Consider the following 20,528-nt stretch of genomic DNA (forward strand, 5'->3'; position numbering starts at 1 on the left):
GCCTAAATGGTAAGAAGTGAAACAGTGGGCATGGTCCTGAATTCTCTGAACGTCCTCAGTCAAAACAGAAGGGCTGAGATCTTTCTGTCCTAGCTCAGCAGAGGCCACATTGCAGACCAGTTGCCATGAGTTCAAATCCCCCTGCAAGAGACCACTCTTCCTTTTCGTCCCCACTTACTCCATCAGTGGTCTTTCTCCGCTTCTTTTTCGTTGGGACCAGGGACTTACTGCTGACTGTCCAGCTCCAGAACACTTTGTAGTGATGTACAGGGATATCTGGTTCCTCGGGTAGATCCCAAACAATGGTCACAGTCACGCTTCCGTCACTGTTTACAGTGGAGTTTGCAAGCCGGAGGCTGGTGGGCGCCGGGGGTGCGGCTGGATCTGAAATCACAGTGGAAATCAAGCAAACGACTCCATTACCGAGGGGGACAGCAAAGCCAAGACCTCTGCACGAGTCATGACAACATGGCCAGCAGGCGAAGCATTGCCCCTTATATGCAGAAACGCTGAACGCAAGCTCTAAGTAAGATCCCCTTGCTGAATACATTCTACAAAACAATAACATAAATTTGGTCCAAATTTGTAACCCAGAAGTCTTCTTCCTAGGCCTTTCCATACAACTGCAACCCAGCCATATTTTTGTTGTGGTGAAGTCAGTGCATTTTTGTAAAACAGAGTAAAATTCAATGTAGGTGACTTGACTTTAAATAGGTAAGCAAAGCCTTTGAAAACTCTGAAAAGAAAAAGATAGAAATGCAGTGTTCAGAGTAATTGTTTTCATCTCAGCGGCTCTGCAGCTTTTTGATCCTTGCATGAGCAAAGACCCACAGGGAAAAAAAAAAAAAAAAAAAAACACTATCACGTTTTAGCCACACTTCAAATTGGATGACTTACAAATAACATCTATTTTACCATTTCTAGTTTGGCTCATAAACCAAAACCTTCTCAGCTGTCAGGAGAGGGATTAGGTGCTGGGATTATCACCTACAAATCTCCATTTAAAATAAACACATGAAGATGACCAAATGTGAGTGAACTAGAGAGTCTTTACCCCATTTTCTGCCCCAAATCGAGCAAGTAGATGCTGCTCACCACAGATGATTTATAGATGGTTTCATTTCAAGACGCCTTCATGGGAATATGTTGTCAATAATTCCAATATAGCACCATCTGCTTTGGAGGTGCAAAGAAGGTATAGCTCCTTTAATATAAATAAAGAAGACTGGAAGGAAAATGTCCCCTGTTTTACTCTCAGAATCTTTTGTAGTTTTTGGAATGATGGTAATGTGATTTTTTTTTTTAAATTTCTTGCTTTTCTCCATGATATATAACGTCCAGAGGTTTAGTTAAGGTAGCTGCTTCATTTTTTAAAATAAGAAAGTTTCGTAGCTGTTTTTTACGTAAAGGGCTAGTCCAAAATATACAACATGACACTATTAATCAAGTGTTCTTCAAACAATCAACATACCACATGTTCTCACTTATTTGTGGGAGCTAAAAATAAATAAATAACCAGACACACAAACAAATCGGGGGCGGAGGGGGGAGAAGACAGAAAAACCACAAAAATTCCTTGAACTATTTAAGTCAAGTGAACAGATATGATGTGGAGGGGAGGGGAGGGGGTGGAGAGGAATGGGTAAAGGGGCATGAAAATCAACTACAATGTATACTGAGAAGTAAAATCCAGAAAAAAAATTTAAATTAAAAAATAAAAAAATCTTATGGGAGTACGTAAGACTTACACTGGGATATGCTGATTCTGTGAGGGTCGGGAACATATACGCATATGTGTGTGTGTGTGTGTGCATGCATGTATATTCAAGGGTACTTCAAAATCTTTCCATGAACTTTTGGAATTATTCTTGGATATTATATACGTGTGTGTGTGTGTGTGTGTGTGTGTGTGTGTGCATATATATTTCCATATAAAACACAGGTAATTCAACTCTATCCTCATAGCCACAGACAATATGTAAACAAGTGAGTATGGCTGTGTTTCAATAAAACTTTATTTGCAAAAACAGGCAGTGGGACAAATTTGGACTATGGGCCATGGATTGCCAACCCCTAATGGAAAGAACTTCAAAAGCAGTGATACCTTTAGCTTTAAGAAACTTGACATGAGCGCTGCATATTTCTAATTTTATCAACATAGGGCTGTATTTTGTTGATTAAATGTTGGCACGAAGCACGTGATTTGCAGGTCAGGAGCTGGAAAGTACTGCATCAGGTGGCAGCAATCCAAGAGCTCTGAACATCTCATAGTTCCGTGGAAGGAAGAAATGCTTGTCCTGATGCTATTGGGATGGGAAGCCCAGGTGTCTTTGCTATGGACATTAGGCAAAACCATTCAAGGAGTCTCACTCTGATTGATTGTCAGTATTGACAGCACTGATCACTTCCTTCTCTTTGAAACACAGCCTTCACTTGGCTTCCTGGGCACCACTCTCTCTGGGATTTTCCTTTGGTCCCACTTGAAGCTACTCCTCAGCCCCCCATCCCGTTGTTCCTCTGCATTTCATCGTCTCTAAATAGGAGAGCATCCAGCATCTGGACTTGGGGGCCCTTTCTCTTGTCATCTAAGCTTACTCTCTAGGGAGCTATTCAGTGTCACAGACCTCGCCCCTGATCTCAGATTCAACTATTCAAGTATTTTCCTCCACTTGGAGGTCTCAGAGTTATCTGATAACCAAAATTGTGATTTCCCCCCACGCCACCCACATATACAGCCCACCAAAGACAATCCCAACTCAGTACATGGAAATTCCTCCTTCCAGTTGCTGCGGCCCCAAACCTTGAAGTCAAACAGTTCTGTTCCATTCATATCCCTTGAGCATATCATGATAGCATTAGCTTCGGCATATATCTGGAATTTAGCCTTTTCTTGATGTAGCTGTCAGATGACTCTTTGCCACACAAACCATGTCCTGTCACTCCTCTGCTCAGAGGCTGCTGATGGCTTCCCATCTTACTCAGAGTAAAAGTGCCACTGATCTCCTGAACGTCCTGCAAATCTTCTCCACATCACCTCCCAAAGCACCTTCCCTTTTATCCCCACCTGCCCCTCTGCCCCAGCCACTCTGGCCCCCACACTATTTCCCAGAGAAGAAAACTGTGATACTACTAAGGCTTTCCCACTGGCCCTGCCTAAATGTTTTCCCCACATACCCCCATGGCTGGCTCCTTACCTACTGTTGTATTTAAAATAGCAACATGTTCTCTCCTTCCCTACCAAAAAATATTTCACCATGATAGAAAATCAGCTTTATTGTTCTCCAGAACCCTTATTACCAACTGACTCATTACATACATTATTTATTTGCTGTCTTCCTCAACCCACAATAATAAAAGCTCTATAAGGGGAGTAACTTTTGTGCTTTGTTCACTTCTGTCACACAGTAGGTGCTCAGTAAACCTTTCTTGAATGGATAAATGAATGAATGGCAGCTTTCTCCTAAATGTTAGCTTTGATTTGTAAGGTGTTTTTTTTTTTCAGTTTCAGGGTTAAGCCCTGTCCATCAGAACAGCTAGATCATAACAAGATCATAAGTGGACTGCAAAATCAAAGGCGTGCTATTCCCAGTTTGAAATAAGAGAATCAAAGCAGTACCCCTTTGTCTGTTGGAGGATTCAACCCTCAACCTGCAAAAGGAAGCTACAGACCTTCCTGAGAGGGAACCTAGTTTGCAAGTGAATCCTCATTTTGAGGCAAGAGAAAAATTTAAATGCAAAAAGATAACAGCCTTTCACATCCTTGGCGATGCATCTGAATGTCTATACTGAAAATAAGCAGTCACACGAATGTTCCAGATATTTTAGGCTCATAAGGAAAAGCTCAAAATGATCTCCTCTTCTAAAGAAATTCCAACTTTTAAGAAGGTCAACTAGTACTAGGTATTCTATCATCTTCCTTAATCTACGTCATTCACTACATCCTTATTTACTGTTCTGGAAAATTTTTCTTGTAGCGTACACGTGATCATAAAAAACCAGAATAATATCATCTAATTTGGGAAACGTGAAACCATATAACTTTTGAAAACAACATATGATGAAATAATGCTTTCAAAGGATGAATTAATAATATTTACATTTTCTTAAAAGGAATGCCCATTTCAACTGTTTACGATACCAACCAAGATAGCACACACCCCAATCTCTTTTTCCCCTAAAACAGTCATTATTAAATTACAAAGCCGAAAGAGAATTGTGAAGGTCACCTTGGAGTTTGTCACCCCAGTTCTCCTCTGTAAATCAGCCACCCATGTACAACTGTAGGGTTCAGGTGAAGTGAGAGAGCATCTGTCTCTTTAATCTAATCTGAAGGATTTCATTCAGTCCTAACAAATCTTCACACTTAAACCATTCTCTGCCTTGAGAAATGGTTCCCTGCATTATGAAATAAGGCATATATGCACTTTGTCAAAGTATATAAACTACTTTCTTTCAATTTCCATGATGCTTTAATTGTATTAGAATTTTGAAATGCAGTTGGAAGTTTGCAGGTAAGATATATCTATCTGTGTGTATATATACATCTCTCACACAAATACACATAGAAAGAGAGAGATGGAGACAGAGACAAAGAGAGAGGAAGAGAGACTTCATATATGATAAAGTCCTAAGGGATTCTACAATTTAGTTATTTAACTTTTCTTTTTGAACCAGTGAGGATCTTAGGGATTACAGTGGTAAAGTGACTTGTCCAAGTTCTTTCACATAATCGGTGGCAGAACAAGGAGTGAAAACACAAATAAGGGAAGAAAGAGGGAGTTGAGTTTCTAACAATACACAACTGCACGTACCACACTCTACATATGTTATATTCCATCTTCTTGATGCTGGGCCAGTGTCCCTACAGAAAAATGAGAAGCCCTTTAACAGGAAAAGTGTCTATCATAAGTCTAGTGCAGGCACTGACAAACTTTTAGCTTTGTACACCATGCGGTATCAGTCACAACCAGTCAAATCTGCCCTTTTAGCTCAAAAGCAGCTACAAACTTGTAAACAAATGAACAAAGCTGTGTTCCAATAAAACTTTATTTAGAAAAACAGGCAGCAGGACAAGTTTGGACTCCTGGCCATAGATTGCCCACCCCTGATGAAGAGAATCTCGAAAGCTGTAATACCATTAGCTCTATGAAACTTGACGTGAGCAATGTGTATGTCTAATTTTATAAACATGGGGTTGTGTTTTGTTGATGCAATGTTGGCATTATTGCTCTGATTTTAATCATGAGGAAACCGAGGATCAGAGAGTTTAATTCAACAGCTCAAATGCAAAGAGTGAGAGGGTCAGATTCATATCACAAGACCAGCGTTCTCTCAAGCCATTTATCTGAGTCCCAAATTGGACCATTTCTCCCCTATTTCACTTCTCTTTCTGCTTCATTCCATTTCCTCTTTACAAGTTTCACACTTATCTGCAGAAGACAAGCAGGGTCTCAGAGATCTCTGAAATAGAAGGCTATATTAGCTCTTTCTACTCACATACAATTTGCATGATCTCCAATGCAAAATATGCTGAATATTTACTATGTATAGCCAATTTCAGCCTTGGAGAAAAACAGTTTGCTGACAATCGTATGCGGTGCTTTCGGCAAAGGAAGATGGAAGATGTGGCATTCAGAAAGACAGATTTCAGGTTTCATCACTTAACCTTTTGTGGTTAGCACCACAAGTGACAAAGGACCAGGAATGGAGGTTTGACACAGTAGAGTGACTTTGTGCCTATGGTGGGTAAAGTGACAAATGCAATCACTTATCACCCATGGAGCAATGCAGTTCTATTATTGCACTGATGTGAAATCTCATGGGAAAGGACCACTCTTGCCTGTCCCGGGACAAATCCCATCTCTCTTTTTGTGAGACAAGCTCCTCTAGGTTTTCAGACAACACAATTTTTTAAATACAGAAACCCATCCCTGCATGTGAAAAGAACAGCTAAGTAGCATGCAAGGGCTATAAACAGAGCAACCATTATAAATAATTATAAACAAATACACACACACGTAGAGAAACAATATATATTCCAAGAAAACGAATGTTGATTTTGCTTATTTGATTTCCACAAATGATGCCCATTGAAATGCCTTATAGGAATACCTCTTAAGGTATGTGACTAAGATCATGTGCACTTATATTTTAAAAGCAATGATGTAACTATGTTCACAAATTCTGTGACTAAATAGAAGGTCCTCTTAATTGTTAAGCCTTCTTTTTTCTTTCCAGACTTAGCAGTTAGGATAGTTTTCCTCTTTCCTTTAAAAAAACAAAACGAAAAAGAAATTCAGCCTGCAGTATCCAGACACACAACAACTCATAAGTCTTCGAAAAGCTGCTGAAGCAACACTGCCAGTGAATTTCCAACTATTAAATAGTTTCAGACATGTACAGCTAAACCTTGCCCATTGGAAACGGCACATACGGTGCAGTTGTGTAATAGCCTAAAAAGTCACGGGTCCCCACGGAGCAACAGAGAATTTTATTACTACCAGTGATGTCTGTTCTAGTTTTACTAACACTCTGTAATGTACGCATGAAATAACATCCAGTGTGATTCTTGTATGCTGTGAAAACAATGCCGTCTGCTTCTTTTTCCTGTGTAATGTATCTCATACACATGGGGGACTAAGGAGAAAGAGATGTATGAAAAACTGCATTTGGAGGGAAGTGAATATGATAACCAAAAGATAATATATAAGGTCATTTATAACTTAAGGCAGATTTCTACATTTTTCTTTATAAGATTCCCTAAGAGTATGTTATTTTGTAATGTGATGGTGTTTGCATGCCCCAGCTCCCCTATGCACCCCCGCCGTGAGTAACTCTGGGGCATGTGCACCCCACACTAGCTCATGGAGTTGCCGGCAAGGAGGAAGCTCCAGGTGCCCACGCTGGTATCTAGCATGAGAATTCGCCCTGTATTGTCTTCTTTCCCTTCCCTGTCTGGCTTCTCCTTTCACCTGCCTCTGTTTCCTGGATCACCTCCTAAGTAAACTGCTCACACTCAGAGCCTCAACTTGCACCAGCTTCTGCAGGAGTCTAATGTTTCTCAGGTCATCTCTGTCCAGAGTTGCATTCCAAATCAGCACGTGCCGCATACACAGGAATATACAGACATAACTACACCTTGTGCTCAGAGACTTCATGTTGCTTGTTCCAAATGGAATGAGGTACAAAAGTTTAGGGAGACCCTAGGATCTGGCAGGATTGGGGGCTAGAGAAGCACTTCATCCCAGGAGGGACCTATGAAGGGAAAGCACCAAGCACAAGGATTAACATTTCCACGTTCTAAATATGAGGGTACTTCAAAAAGTCCATGGACAGATTCGATTTATCTTTCAATTCTATTTTTCCATGAACTTTTTGAAGTACGCTCATAAAGAGGCAAAAAGTAGAAAGGGGCATTAGGCATTATATTAAATTACTATTAATTTTAATATTTAATTGGGAAGCTGATTTTCCTTCTCAAGTACTAGAAAGAAAAATAGTATAGGTAGTTTAAATAAGTAAATATAAATTTTATCTCAAGCTCTCTTTTAGCCTTTCTGCTGCCAGGAATAATTACTAATTTTTACCCATTCTATAATGATTCAGTTTTTTCTGGGGGAGGTAAGAGTTTGAAATAAAAATATCCCAAAACTGTGTTCATCAGGAAGGGGAAAGCATAAACCTGAGTTACTAACCTACGAATAACTTAGACTTTTCGACAAAAATAGGTATGTTGAGTTAGGATTAAGTCATGGGAAAATAAATGAGTTAAAAAGGAATTAACTTAAATAGTAGCCAATCCATTTTGGCAAACCACAGACTAATTTTGTATTTAAACATAAATCTACGGAAAATAATAACAAGAATTTTTGCTTTTTCATGAAAATCAGGATTACAGCCCATGAATACCAAGCAGTGGTTCAAAACGGAAAGAAACTCATTTTATCAATGTTTTGCTTTTTCAATTTAATTTTACTTTTACTCTCAAAAGTGTTCCTGGTAGATAGAAAAAAAAAATTCCCCTTTACCTGAGCCAGCCTTAAATTATCAAAGCTGGCTCTCTATGCAACCAAACACACTAGATAATTGCTTACCCTTTGCACAGACTATTTTGGAAGCAGTAATTCTTTCTTACAGCAATTTTAAACCACTCGCAGACTGGTACAAGTTTCAGTTCTGGCGCACGACAGGAATAAATGGGCTTATACTGAATGAAAATGCACTTTTTTTAATCAGTGCAGTTATCATTAAAATGTTCTATTTCCTGCTTTTACTAATATGCTCAAATTCACACTTCCACATGTGTCATTGTGAGGAGCATCCCAGGCTTTAGTTCTGGCACTCTTACAAACCAAAAACGTCTGCACAGAATTCATAGTAGATTGTGTTACTTTTTCAGGGAAGATGCATCCCAAAGTGATGGGAGTGAAATCGGTCAGCTAAAGGGCGGAGACGTTTTCTCCAGGATACGTCTAAAGGAGACATAGCCACTCACAAGATGCAGCCACATCTTCCCACTTTACATAATATCATCAATGCAGAAAAGAGCCTGATTGGGAAAAAAAGTTACCACTTTATTGAAATATAATTTACATGCCACAAAAGTCACCCACTGAGCTGTGCAACCATTGCCTTGTTTTAGAATGAATCCATCACCCTGATAAGGTCTTTCATGCTTTAATGGGAAAATTTAAAGTTAGAAAAAAAATGTTCTTTTTATGTCTTCAGCTTCTCTTTGTATTACTCTTGTTTCATGCCCTTTTTTATTCAGCAAAGATTTGCTGAGCAGCTGTTATGTGTCGAGCACTGTTCTAAGCACTGGGATTCACAAGTAAACAAGGTGGCAAAAATATCTGCTGGGATGGAACAACATGTACACACAAATACACACACAAACACACATATTCATCTTAATTGGATACAAGGGGAAACAGTAAACAACATTAAAAAGTAAAAGACTCTAGGGTGGTAGGGTAGACCGTAATAACTGACAGTAAGAAAGATAATGAAACATGGGATATGTGGATTTGTTTATTTGCAATTTTAGATAAGGTAGCCAAAAAGGTTTTGCATTCCAGTTCCAGGAAGTGCTGGATGCAAACGTCTGAGGCAAGAGAGAATCTACAGTATTCGCAGAACAGCAGAGGCGTCTCAAGGCTTGAGCAGAACAGGGAGTTAGCAGAAGGGGAGCTCTGAGAGGAAGAGGAGGTGGTTTGCTGGGTCTTTGCAGCCATCGTGAAACACGTGGCTTCTCCTCCAAGTGAGATGGGGGAGTGGCTGGGACATGTCAAGCACACAAACATGACATGACTTGGATTTTAGTAGCATCACTCAGGTGGTTGTGTCAAGAATACAGGCGAGGGGTGTAGAAGCTGGGTTGCAGATGGAAGCCAGAGCAGTATTCCTGGTCAGGGGACAGTAACTTCAGTAAAGGCAGAAGCAAACTGACTAGGGAATACATGTGGAAACATAAGTCTGATAGGATCTGAGCACTTACTGGTGGCTTGTAGGAGATGACTAGAGTCAATAATGACTCCAGAATTCTTCTGTCACCAGCTGCTGAAAGAACAGCACTGCCATTACTAAAATGGAAATTATTGAGAGAAGAGACTGTATGAACGGAAAGTCCTTTATTCCTTTGGGCATGCATGCATTTCCAAAATGGGAGTAATTATTTATAAATCAATGAGATGGCTATGTTTAGGCCCTTTTCTACAAATAGGCTTTTCTAAGGGAGATGCTTAAAGCTAAGGATATTCATCCTTCTCATAGGGTTGCAGTTGAGAAACATGAATAATAAAACAAGGCACAAAAAATAACCTTGTTTCTAACATTAGATTTTCCCAGTAAGCACGAAGGATCTTTTTGGAGTGATGAACTCATTCTAAAACCAGGCAATGATTGTACAGCTCAGTAAATACTAAAAATCACTGCGTTGCTTATACTTTAAGATGAGTGAATTCTGTAGCATGTAAATTATATTTCGATAAAGTGGTAACATTTTTTTCCCAATCAGGCTCTTTTCTGCATTGATAATATTGTGTAAGTTGGGAAGATGTGGCTGCATCAGACGTATCCTGGAGAAAGTGTCTCCACCCTTTAACTGACTGATTTCACTCCCATCACTCTGGGATGCATCTTCCCTGAAAACGTAACACAATGTACTATGAATACTGTGCAGACTGGTAAGAGGGCCAGAACTAAAGCCTGGGATGCTCCTCACAATGAGACGTATGGAAGTGTGAATTTGGGGCATATTTACAAAAGTGGGAGATACAACAACATTTTAATGATGACTGCAATGTTTCAGAAAATGGTATATTTTCATTCAGTAAAAGCCAACCTAAATTCAGGGGATGGAGCTCTAATTCTAGACCCTTAAGTTGCTCAGATATACTAGGAAGTGTGTGACAGTATGACCCTTCTATTTCCAGTGAGCACCCCCACAACCAGCCCTGGGGACTGTCGAAGGACTTCTGCCCAGGTATAAAGGATTTGTGATAGCTGGGCTCTGTGAGGAATCAGGGGAGCAAAGCCACCTGCCGCAGCTCCAACAGGCAGGATGTGCTGCTGCTCTTAGAGGTAATTCAACATCTGTCTCCGGAGGCTGGGAACCGCTTCTGTCTGACGTCTGAATTTGCAGCCTTGTTCTGAGAACACCAGTCCAGATCCTACAGGCAGCTGAACAGATGGTAGCACATTTTGACCACAATGTGTCTGGATCATATTTGAACCATGAAACTCAAGGTGAAGAGTTCTCAAGCCTTTTATCGATCACCCACTGTTAATTGTTTATTTCACTTGCCTCTGTAAATTGTTAAGCCAGCTGTAGACAGAGTCTTAAGATGAGGTTTGACATCTTTATTTATAATTTTACTTTACATCTAGCTTAGTTTGTATATTTGCCTCCCTGGGGGGGGGGGGGGGGAAACAGAAACAAAAAACCTTCACTTTCATTTTAAAAGAAATGACTTTTAAAGGAAACTTAAAAATCGACAACATACACTGCAATACAATCCAAATATTAAATTATTTTGATTGCAAGTTTTCCACTTGAGACCTACAATAGTGCAGAGAAAGTAACAGCAATAATATAAAGTGAGAAACGGACAGACTATCTGAGACATACCCATTTTTCACATCATAGAACAGACATTGCAATTTATAGCAGCCAGTTTAATTAAGCCTCCCCAGAGGAAGGTATATGATCGATGTTATGTCTTACTTTATTCATTAATACCACGATGCATTTTGTTTGAAATAAATCTAAATTAGCTTCTGTGTAAGAAGATAACTCCTGATTAGTAAATGAACAATAGGACTAATCTGTATCTATGAAACCAGATCTTGAGGATTAGTCAAGCAGATGTCTAATTAATTTAGAAGGTGCACAGCCATACAGACACAAGTAGAGAAATAAACCTGAAGATATTGTTAATATCTGGTCACATTATGTCCTTCAACTGTCACAGACTTAACTAACCAGAATTGTAACGTACTATTCATCTTATTCCACAGAGGTTTTAAAATAGCAATGAAATAAATACCGAACAAAATTAAAGCCATGATCAAATGACTCAGGAGGAGTTTAAATTCTGGATGTTAAGAGATTAACTCACACTGAATTTAACAATTGTTTCAAGAAAGGCTGTATAGTCTGAATTACCTAAAGCTCAGCATTTCTCTCGGAAAATTAATTGGATAATGCTTGATGCAGAATATGTTCAAGCAAAAACATAACAGAAGTTGATAATGGAAGCCCCCTCACTTCACAGTTGAGAAAATCCTGTTCCATTATCTTCTGTGACACCTTGATGGTAAAAGCCCAGTGATGTCCCTAACCGTAAATTTACAGGGTACCTTCAGAAACATCTGGTCCCATTCTCCAAGAACAGCAAAGCCACCTGTTGGCCAACCATAAATATGAACGAGGAGACAAGGAATCTGCATTCCATGTGTGCCCAGGAGCAAGGTGAGTGTCGGGGCAGAAAAGGAAGACCGACCTTTGGAAGAGCGGAAGTGCTTGCTGGGGGCAGTGAAGCCTCTGGTCCCGTGCACGTTGACAGCAGCTACGCGGAACTGGTACCACCTGCTGGGTCTTATGTCAGTCAGTTGAACCCCCTCATCTGTGGTCTGAGGGGAAATGTCACACAGCACAGACAACATGTCAACTGGGTGTGTTAAAAAAAAAAAAATACACTAATGCATGACCAGTGCAACTCAGCCTTGACTTCTCTCTGGATAAGAGCAGCTTATCACACCCAGTGACAAAAGAGCTATCAGTCATCAAGGAACTTCTGATATTTCACCCCAAAGAGTAAAACACCTCTGGAAGTCAAAATCTTATAACAAATGCATGGGTTGTTATCAAATCTAGTGACTAAATACAGCCTTTGAGGGATTTGATCAGTTAAGAATATAGAAGGATAGTGATCATTATGTTATAGACAAGAAAATGAAATCATCTTTAGATTATAGAAAGAAAATGTCTATTTTTTTTTCCAATATTGAACAAATGTTTAATTATAACATGGATTATCATGTGGGAGATAACTATATAACTTGCACCCCATCCTAGGCTGAAAAATTTCACCCCACATCAAATGGTTTTTTGAAATAGCACGTGTCTTTTACACTACAACATATGTATGTATTTTAAGTATTGATATTTGTATATTGAATTCCATTTCTTTTAAATTTATCAATATACAGTGTAGTTGATTTTCGTGTCCCTTTATCAATTCTTCCTTTTCCACCCTCCCGCTCTCCCCTCCCCCCATCAACATCATATCTGTTCACTTGTCTTAACAAGTCCAAGGAACTGTTGTGATTGTTGCGTCTTCTTTTTTTTTCTTTTCCCTTTTTTATGTTTTCTTGTTTCTACCACTAGAATCCCAGGATGTCAAATAACTTTAACAGTCTTCACACCTTTCACCTGCTTTCAACAATGTTCCATGATTGTTTTCATTGGCAGTTCTGAAAACCTTGCCTTAAATTCCGAAAAATAAATGCCACCTTCAACTACACCTAGTGCCAAACTGAGCTTGGCTCTGGGAATGAACCTGGGGAACTCGAACTCTCCCAGACCTCAGCTTATACTAACTCATTAAAAGGTACTGTCTGTAACATTTACATCAATATCTAAAAGAAGCTTAACATTTCTGAGATCAAAGAAAGAGCAAGAACTACTAAGCATAGCTTTCTACCTGATTTGGCTGAATTTGAGACAACTCTTTCAGCTGAGTTCATCATTTATAATTTTAGTTGTGAATTTAAAAAGCTTAAAGCCAGCACGGTGTCCATAGCATTTAGCAGACAAAGAAAAAAAAAATTACATGTGGCATTAACTAGCAAAAATAATAACAACGATAATAATAATAACAATTCAAGAGCTTTCCTCTTTCCAAAAACAAGGGGATAAAAGAGATAATCTTATTATCAGTTGCTTTCATAAATTTTTAAATAATTTGGAAAATTTACAATTAAATCTGCACCATTATTTACGGGAGCATGCCATGTAAATCAAATGGAATTTTAAGCTGTATTCCGAGTAGCTTTATGTCTTATTGAAGCAATTTTTTTTTTTTTTTTTACAAAATAGGTATACAATACAATTACTAATTTTATTTGACCAGGCATTTTTTTTTTTTTCCAAATCTAAGATGTTTCTTTTACATCAAACTTCTCACTTATTTATTTTGGGGTCTTTATTTTATTTTAGTGTTTATCTCCTTTGAGATACTACAATTTAAGGTGAGAATTTTTTCCTATAGACATAAATGTGGAGAAGTCATCTTAGTTATTGAAATGCATGAAGCAGTTTCACATTGAGAATTTCTTCTTTTTCTATATCCATGCAGGTTTGTTTTCGTTCTTTTTCTTTTTCTTTTTCTTTTTTTTTTTTTTTTTTTTTTGCAGCTGGTAGTCCATTTAACAGCTCTTAAAAAGAAAGAAAATATTTTGCTTTTCTCATCCGCAAAACAGAAGAGGAAGTACTGTTTAGATAAACTCTGGGAGAGGTGCCATCGAGGTGGCATATCAGTCTTTAAGTTGACTAAGTCAAAGAAGAAAGCACTTAGCAAAGATTTATGAGCTGCTGGCTGCTCCCCCTAAGCAGTTTTGCGATATGAATCTCACTCACTTTTATTGCTACTAAAGTCCTCAGGTGGGACAAAGGCTTACACGTAGAAGAAATAGAAGAAAACTCGTTTAGATTATTAAATATCAAATTAATCCTAACAGTGTTGCATTTCCCCAACTCTAGTTGGTTTTGAGTCTAGCTGAGGGAAATGCAATTCTTGGAAAAAATAAATGTCAACAATCAGATTATAAAATTATCTCCCTTCCGTGTATATTATGAGCAAATCAAGCCAATTGTCAGGTTTCTGGGTGTATCAATTTACATCTACAGAGCCCATCTTCTCTTCAGCAGACATGCATGGCATTATTTCCACATTGTATTATTTCTGTGGTCAAGGTATTTTGACTGCAGCATTCCAAGTTAATTTTATGCACGTGCATGAAGAAAAAACAAAATCTGTGAAGCACTCACCTGGGCCACCGTCTGCCAAGGGGTGGCATCGTCCTCACTTGGATGGATTCCATAATTCCATCTTCTTTGTACCACGTAGATTACAGGCTCAATGGATATATTGAATTTTGAGGACCACTTAATTTCCAGCTGTCCAGACTGCAGTTCCGTAAATCGTAACTCTTTTCTGGGCTTCAGGGGGACACCTGAAACAGGACCATGTCAATTAAAACAATCTGTGTGTGAGTCAAATTGATATTTGCCTTCATAAAAGTGGCCTCTCCAAACAGGGTTTCACATTGGAAGTCTTCTGACAGCAAGTTCAGCCCATCATATCTCAAAAGAGTATTTGCCCCCTTTCTTTTAACTTTTCCTTTTTTCTTTAAAGAGCATCTAAATTGATTCCTGATTCTGAACAAGTCATTTTCTCCCTAGTAATCTATAGAGCGACCCTTTCATGTGCATTCTTCTGAAGAAATCAGGTTACCGGGTTGCTTCGGCTGAGGTTAATACGGAGGATAATAAAAGAGTTTCAAGTCATTTTTCCCATTTTTAACATGCTCTGTTTCTGTTGATATAGTCTAAGGTCATCGTATTGGGGTTCCGAGTTTTGCTCTCCTTTCTAGCTCAGGGAGTTTTCCCTTTAAGGAAAAAATTGCAAAGTTAAACCTTCTCACGTGGTCAAATCTCACAAGAGTGATCTCCAAAGTGTGAGTCTTTTGGATTCCCCAATTGATTGCTGGGGTCCTCCCTGTAGACTTAATAGTTTAAAATTGGAAAATGATGAATTTATAATGTTTGGTTCTGGCATGAGTGAGTGTATTGCTTCAAAAGTCCCTCACAGGTGTCTCATTTTAAAGTAGTTAATCATTCTGATTTCTTTTTCCCCCTACAGTACATGCAAGTTGTCTGGTGACTGATAGATTTAAGAACCATGTTTCAAAATAGCAGCCATTATAGAAAGGGAAATTTAAAACCAATTTACAACACTAATAGGATATGACCAAATTAGAATCCATGATGCCATGATGTTTAATGCCATCAACACCGAGAACACCAGTGACAGTCAATAATTTCTGTGGAGATGGGTATTTGCTTAAAGCATTAAAAACTCATGTGAAAAGGCTAGCTCAGAATGCTGTATTTCTTTTTCCATTTCTTAAGTTTAAACAGAGAGGAAATTGGAAAATGTATAAATACCAAATGTAAATAGGAATTGATGTTGGTGGCGTGGCTGAATTTCAACTCATTTTGTTTTGATTTTAATTCATGTTAAGTCTTCTTTGGGGAGATTTTAAAGTCATCAAATATTTAGGTGGATGAAGCTGGATACTTTAAAAATAGCATATTCATGTATGGTCAAAGGTCATTGATTTACAACTTTTTTTTTCTAGAGAACACATTTACCATACTTATTTGCATGCTCTGTTTTGATTTGCTGATGGGTTATAGCTGTATATTGCCCTTTAGTTTACCATAAACTTGTCTCACAAGATTGTTATTGTGACTTTGTGAACAGGGTGAAGAGTTAACTATCTCTGTTCTGAACAGGTGAAGATTAAGTAGGTTGCCTGAAGCTATGATCTGATCTCTGGTTTCCCTCTGAATTCTCTGCTTCTTTCTACATTTCAAATTAGGAAAAGCCACTTAGAGAGGTAGAGAGGGGGTTTGGATAGATTGCAAATCCCTTGGACATTCTTACTCTAATGTCCTCAACTTTGCTGGTTAGCTAGATCTTCACCAAGTCCAACTTTGTTCCTGTTGTGTCGCTACATGAATGTCATTCAAGCTGTGACATAATCTTGTCTTCTAGGTGCATAATCTTACAATGGCAATTACAAGTACTTTGATGACTGGAATATTTCTGCCAAGCAAATGATTCTCCAGTCTACCCCATTCCCTGGCTCGGATGCAGGCCACCTTTCCACCTGACTGCTAAGTTTCCCTGCACAAGTCTCCTCTCAAATTCCTCTCCCCAAAATATGCCCCTTCTCCCGTAATATATATCTTCATGACAACCTCGTCTTTAGTTTATCTAAGGGATCTTAGAACCTTTTTGACTTGTTCTTGCTCCTATGCTGGGGATTGATTGAACTGTGTCCCCGAAGTTCATATATTAGAAGCTTAATCCCCACTGTAACTGCTGAGGATGGGAAATCCCATGATGGTAATTGAAAGGTGGGGCCTTGAAGAGGCCAGGCCTCGTGAATGGATTAGTAATGGTGATCAGGGGCACAGTTCTGAGAGTTTTAAAAGAGAGCACATGAGAGGTGACTCTCTCACTCTCTGCTCTGCAGTTTTCTGCCATGTGAGACCCCTGGGTCACTGTCGCCACCACCAAGACCCTCACCAGATGTGTTCCCTGGACTTTGGACTTCCCAGCCTCAGAAACTGTAGGCAACAAATTTCATTTTCCTTATAAATTACCCAGTTCTAAGTATTTCGTTATAAGCAACAGAAATGGATTAATATAACCCACCACCATCTAGTTGTTTTATTGCACAGTATATTTTGGGGAACTCCCAAATCATTCTGTCTCCAGGGTGACCTGCCTCCTTTATTCCCTTTCACCTCTTGCCCAGACCTGTGCAGTAGCCTTCCAACCCATCTCCCTGCACATCCATGTCTTTATTCTAATTCCCTCTTCACAGTATTCTGTGGTTATTTTTCTAAAGCAGAGGTGAGATTCTCTCCTTCTCAAACCATTTCTATAGAATGAAGGGAAACTTCTCAGCATTTCCTTCCAGGCATGATAAGCTCCCACTCATCTTTCAAATTATCTCTCAGTACGTCATACATTTTTGTCACAGCCCTATCTGTAAACCTAGCTATCTCAGAAACCCACTGCCAGATACCCCATATTACCATGCCCTGCTTATGGCCTTTTTTTTTTTCCCCCACCCCCTCTCTGAAATGTCTTTCCTTCTATTTTCTGACCGTGGACACTTGAATACTTCCAGGTTCAACCAAAAGCCACCCCTCTGGGACGCTTCCCCTCAACTTCCCAAGTGGAAACAAAGGCTGCATTCTTTGGCTCATCTTGAACGTAAAGCCTATAACTGTCAAGATGTGCATTTAACAGCCTCTTGCTGCAGCAAGCTCGTTTAATGATGTCTTCCCCACTAAGCTGTAGCCCCCAGGGGTCAAGAACCACATCTCCTTCATTTCCACAATTCACAGTGTCCCAGAAGAGAACATTCTGCAATGGCACATGTTTAGTCAATGTTTGCTGAAGGAAAAGCTCAAGATATGTCTGGGGAAATGAGGGAATACTGGAACATTTATGCAAACATTTGCAACTTTGGTAAACCCCTCTCTGCTTGAAAGTCACTTAGGAAAGGGAGAAAGCTATCGCAGGTATTCTGTGCTACCTTCTCAGTCATATATTCTTTCAATGAACTCAGATCTCTCTTTTCCACCATGGGCACAAGGCTCTTTTTTTTTAAAAAAAGAGTAAATGCTAAAAAAAAAATGTTAAGGTTTTTACAAAATAAAATAGTTTTTTTGCATGGACCACAGGACAGTTAAAAAAAAAAAGACCGATTCCTGACAGGATAGAAATCCAAAGTTAACTGATGATTGGCTTTAATCAGAAATAGCTCTCTATTTTTTGTGTCAAGAAAAAAGCCACCCAAATCTGTTCAGAGTGATGAAAGCCAGTCTCAACAATATGATTGTTTTGCATTATTCTTGCACTCCATGTGGGCAGACGGGTGCTAGACAGATACTTCTAATGGAGGGTTACACAGATATGGGAAGAGACAATAGCTTCGGAGAATATTTCATGATTCACTGGACTTCTTTGTACATGGAAAAGAAAAAATGGCCAGTTAGTTCCTGAACCATAGGGCACACCTTTCTCCTTGGCTTTCCAATGTATAATCCTCCAGAGTACATACCACTACAGCACATACTGTGGCTGCTAAACTCAGAAGCAAATCCAAGAACCCAAATCCCCTTGCTACATGGTTTTTAATCTTGAACATTATTGAACTACCAACAGCTTTAATTGAACGTAATGAGCATCAGGGTGATGTCAGTTTCAAATTCCTTCATTTAAAAATCTCTTTAATAATCATGTACAGTGACCCAGCAATTTGCATGTTAAGAAATCATCCATCTATCTGTTTTGCATTGGGGTCAGTGGGCGCCGCTGATTGGAAATAACTCTCGTGCTCTGTGGTAATTGTGTGCAGATGGGCTCAACCCATCAAGACCCCGGCCTCACATTTCCAGCACGGCACAGCCTGCGGTAGCTGAACCAGTATCCCAACTGCATAACCAGATGTGAGGCTGGGTCTCTTCTCCGTGTGCATTCCATTATGTAAGTGATTCAAATTTTTCTTTTTTAAAATTATTTTTGAACAAATTAGTCATCTGAAATCTAAACTATTCTGTTGAAAATTCAAAAGTGTTATCATATGGCACCCCACAGTATATGACAATACAGGTTTGGGGTTTTTTTTCCCCCCTTTAAAAGGCAAAAAGCATACGGAGAAAGCAAAAGAACAGAAATCCAATGCTTTAAAAAATGTTGAAAATACACTGATGATGGTAAACAATCAGCAGGTGCATATTCATTGTTAGATTTTATTACTAGTGTAAAACTTTTTCTGTGTTGAATGTAAATGGCATTAAAATGTAGCAAGATAAAATGTTCTAGTGATTCAATGATTAGCCATTACTTAATATCACTCATAAAAATAATCAGTACTCTAGGAATTTGTATTGACATCACGTTAAGGCACTGGACCACTAGATTCAATTCACACATTCAATTCACTCGTGAGAAGTTGCATTAGTCCATCTCTAAAGGCATGAAGTTTAAATATTTCATATGTTAAGATATTTGCAGAAATATTAAGTTAACTTCATTATCAGGTCTTTCTGGCAAGAAATAAACTGACACCCAAATTAATTCTTGGTTCATCCATGGCAACTGGTAAACATAGATAACTGAAAGCCACAGATTAATCTGTATGTTTATTTATATTTATGTTTGGAAAAATGTTTAGTTTTTCCCCTTCACTATCCAAACCAATTACCACAGTTGGAAGCCAGGAGAGGCAGTTGGACTTGGCATTAAAATAACAAAACATATTACTTTCTGGAGGGAAGACTGTCTAACTGTACCATAAAACAGGCTTAATACAGGAAGAGAAAGAAAATATTACAAAATGCAATCATCTATGTCCTACCTACAGAAGATAAGCTCTTTAAACTTTCCACAACTATATTAGGGTTTGCATTTTATAGAATTAGCACTTTCAGGCATCTCCATTCATTTTAACCTTTTCAGGGCTTCTGTTTTGCTGCTAATAATTTTATTTAAAAAGTAAAAGGAAGGATTTCTGTTGTTTGTTTCAAACTGTAACAGTAGTCTATAGAATTAACCTATGAGTATCAGCTAAGAGCAGTTCATTCAGTATAACCCAAGTTTCCAGAATATAAAGCTTTTGAAGCTAAAAATCAGTATCTCCCCCCACATTCTCCCTTCCACAAAAGCAGATCAAACTGAAAGTATTTTTGCATTTCTGTAATCTTTAATTTTTAAAAATTAATCCAATATGCAATCAGTTGAAAAAATAGTTCAGGGGCTAGTACATATCAATTTATGTGAAAATTTAAAAAAACTGATTTTCCCACATAAATGAGTGCTGTGTGCATGACTACTTTAGTAAAGAACTACTGTGTTGGTGTCATATTCATGTGGGTACCCAGTGCCCAATACAGATCGTAGCAGATAGCAGGTACTCCATAAATGTTTATTCAACTGAAAGGTATCAGTACTTGCAGATCCAGGTGACACCTTAAACGTTTAAACTTAAACTGGGGAAAATGTTAAGAAAATGCTCGTCAGGATTTTCAAACAGGAACTACTATGTGATGATGCTCTAATAAGTCAATAACCAGTGATTAAGATACTCATAAGGAACTTACAGTTTTTCCGTATTTGTCCAATAGAACTTGGTTCTCCATTACGTGCACTCTGTATCTA

At 38.7% G+C, this 20,528-nt stretch overlaps 1 protein-coding gene across 1 annotated transcript in view; it reads right to left on the reverse strand.

The window, feature by feature from the left end:
• The window catches only part of ANOS1 (anosmin 1), a 187,242-nt gene that overhangs the window by 26,214 nt on the left and 140,500 nt on the right, over window positions 1-20,528 (reverse strand). The window contains exons 5-7 of the mRNA XM_063083774.1: window positions 14,552-14,736; window positions 12,003-12,132; window positions 179-384 (exon numbers count right to left, since the gene is read on the reverse strand). Of these exons, the coding sequence (XP_062939844.1) occupies window positions 179-384; window positions 12,003-12,132; window positions 14,552-14,736 (521 nt within the window). The remainder of the gene's footprint in view (window positions 1-178; window positions 385-12,002; window positions 12,133-14,551; window positions 14,737-20,528) is intronic.

This window comes from Cynocephalus volans, chromosome X (genome assembly GCF_027409185.1).
Source record: "Cynocephalus volans isolate mCynVol1 chromosome X, mCynVol1.pri, whole genome shotgun sequence".
NCBI lineage: Eukaryota > Metazoa > Chordata > Mammalia > Dermoptera > Cynocephalidae > Cynocephalus > Cynocephalus volans.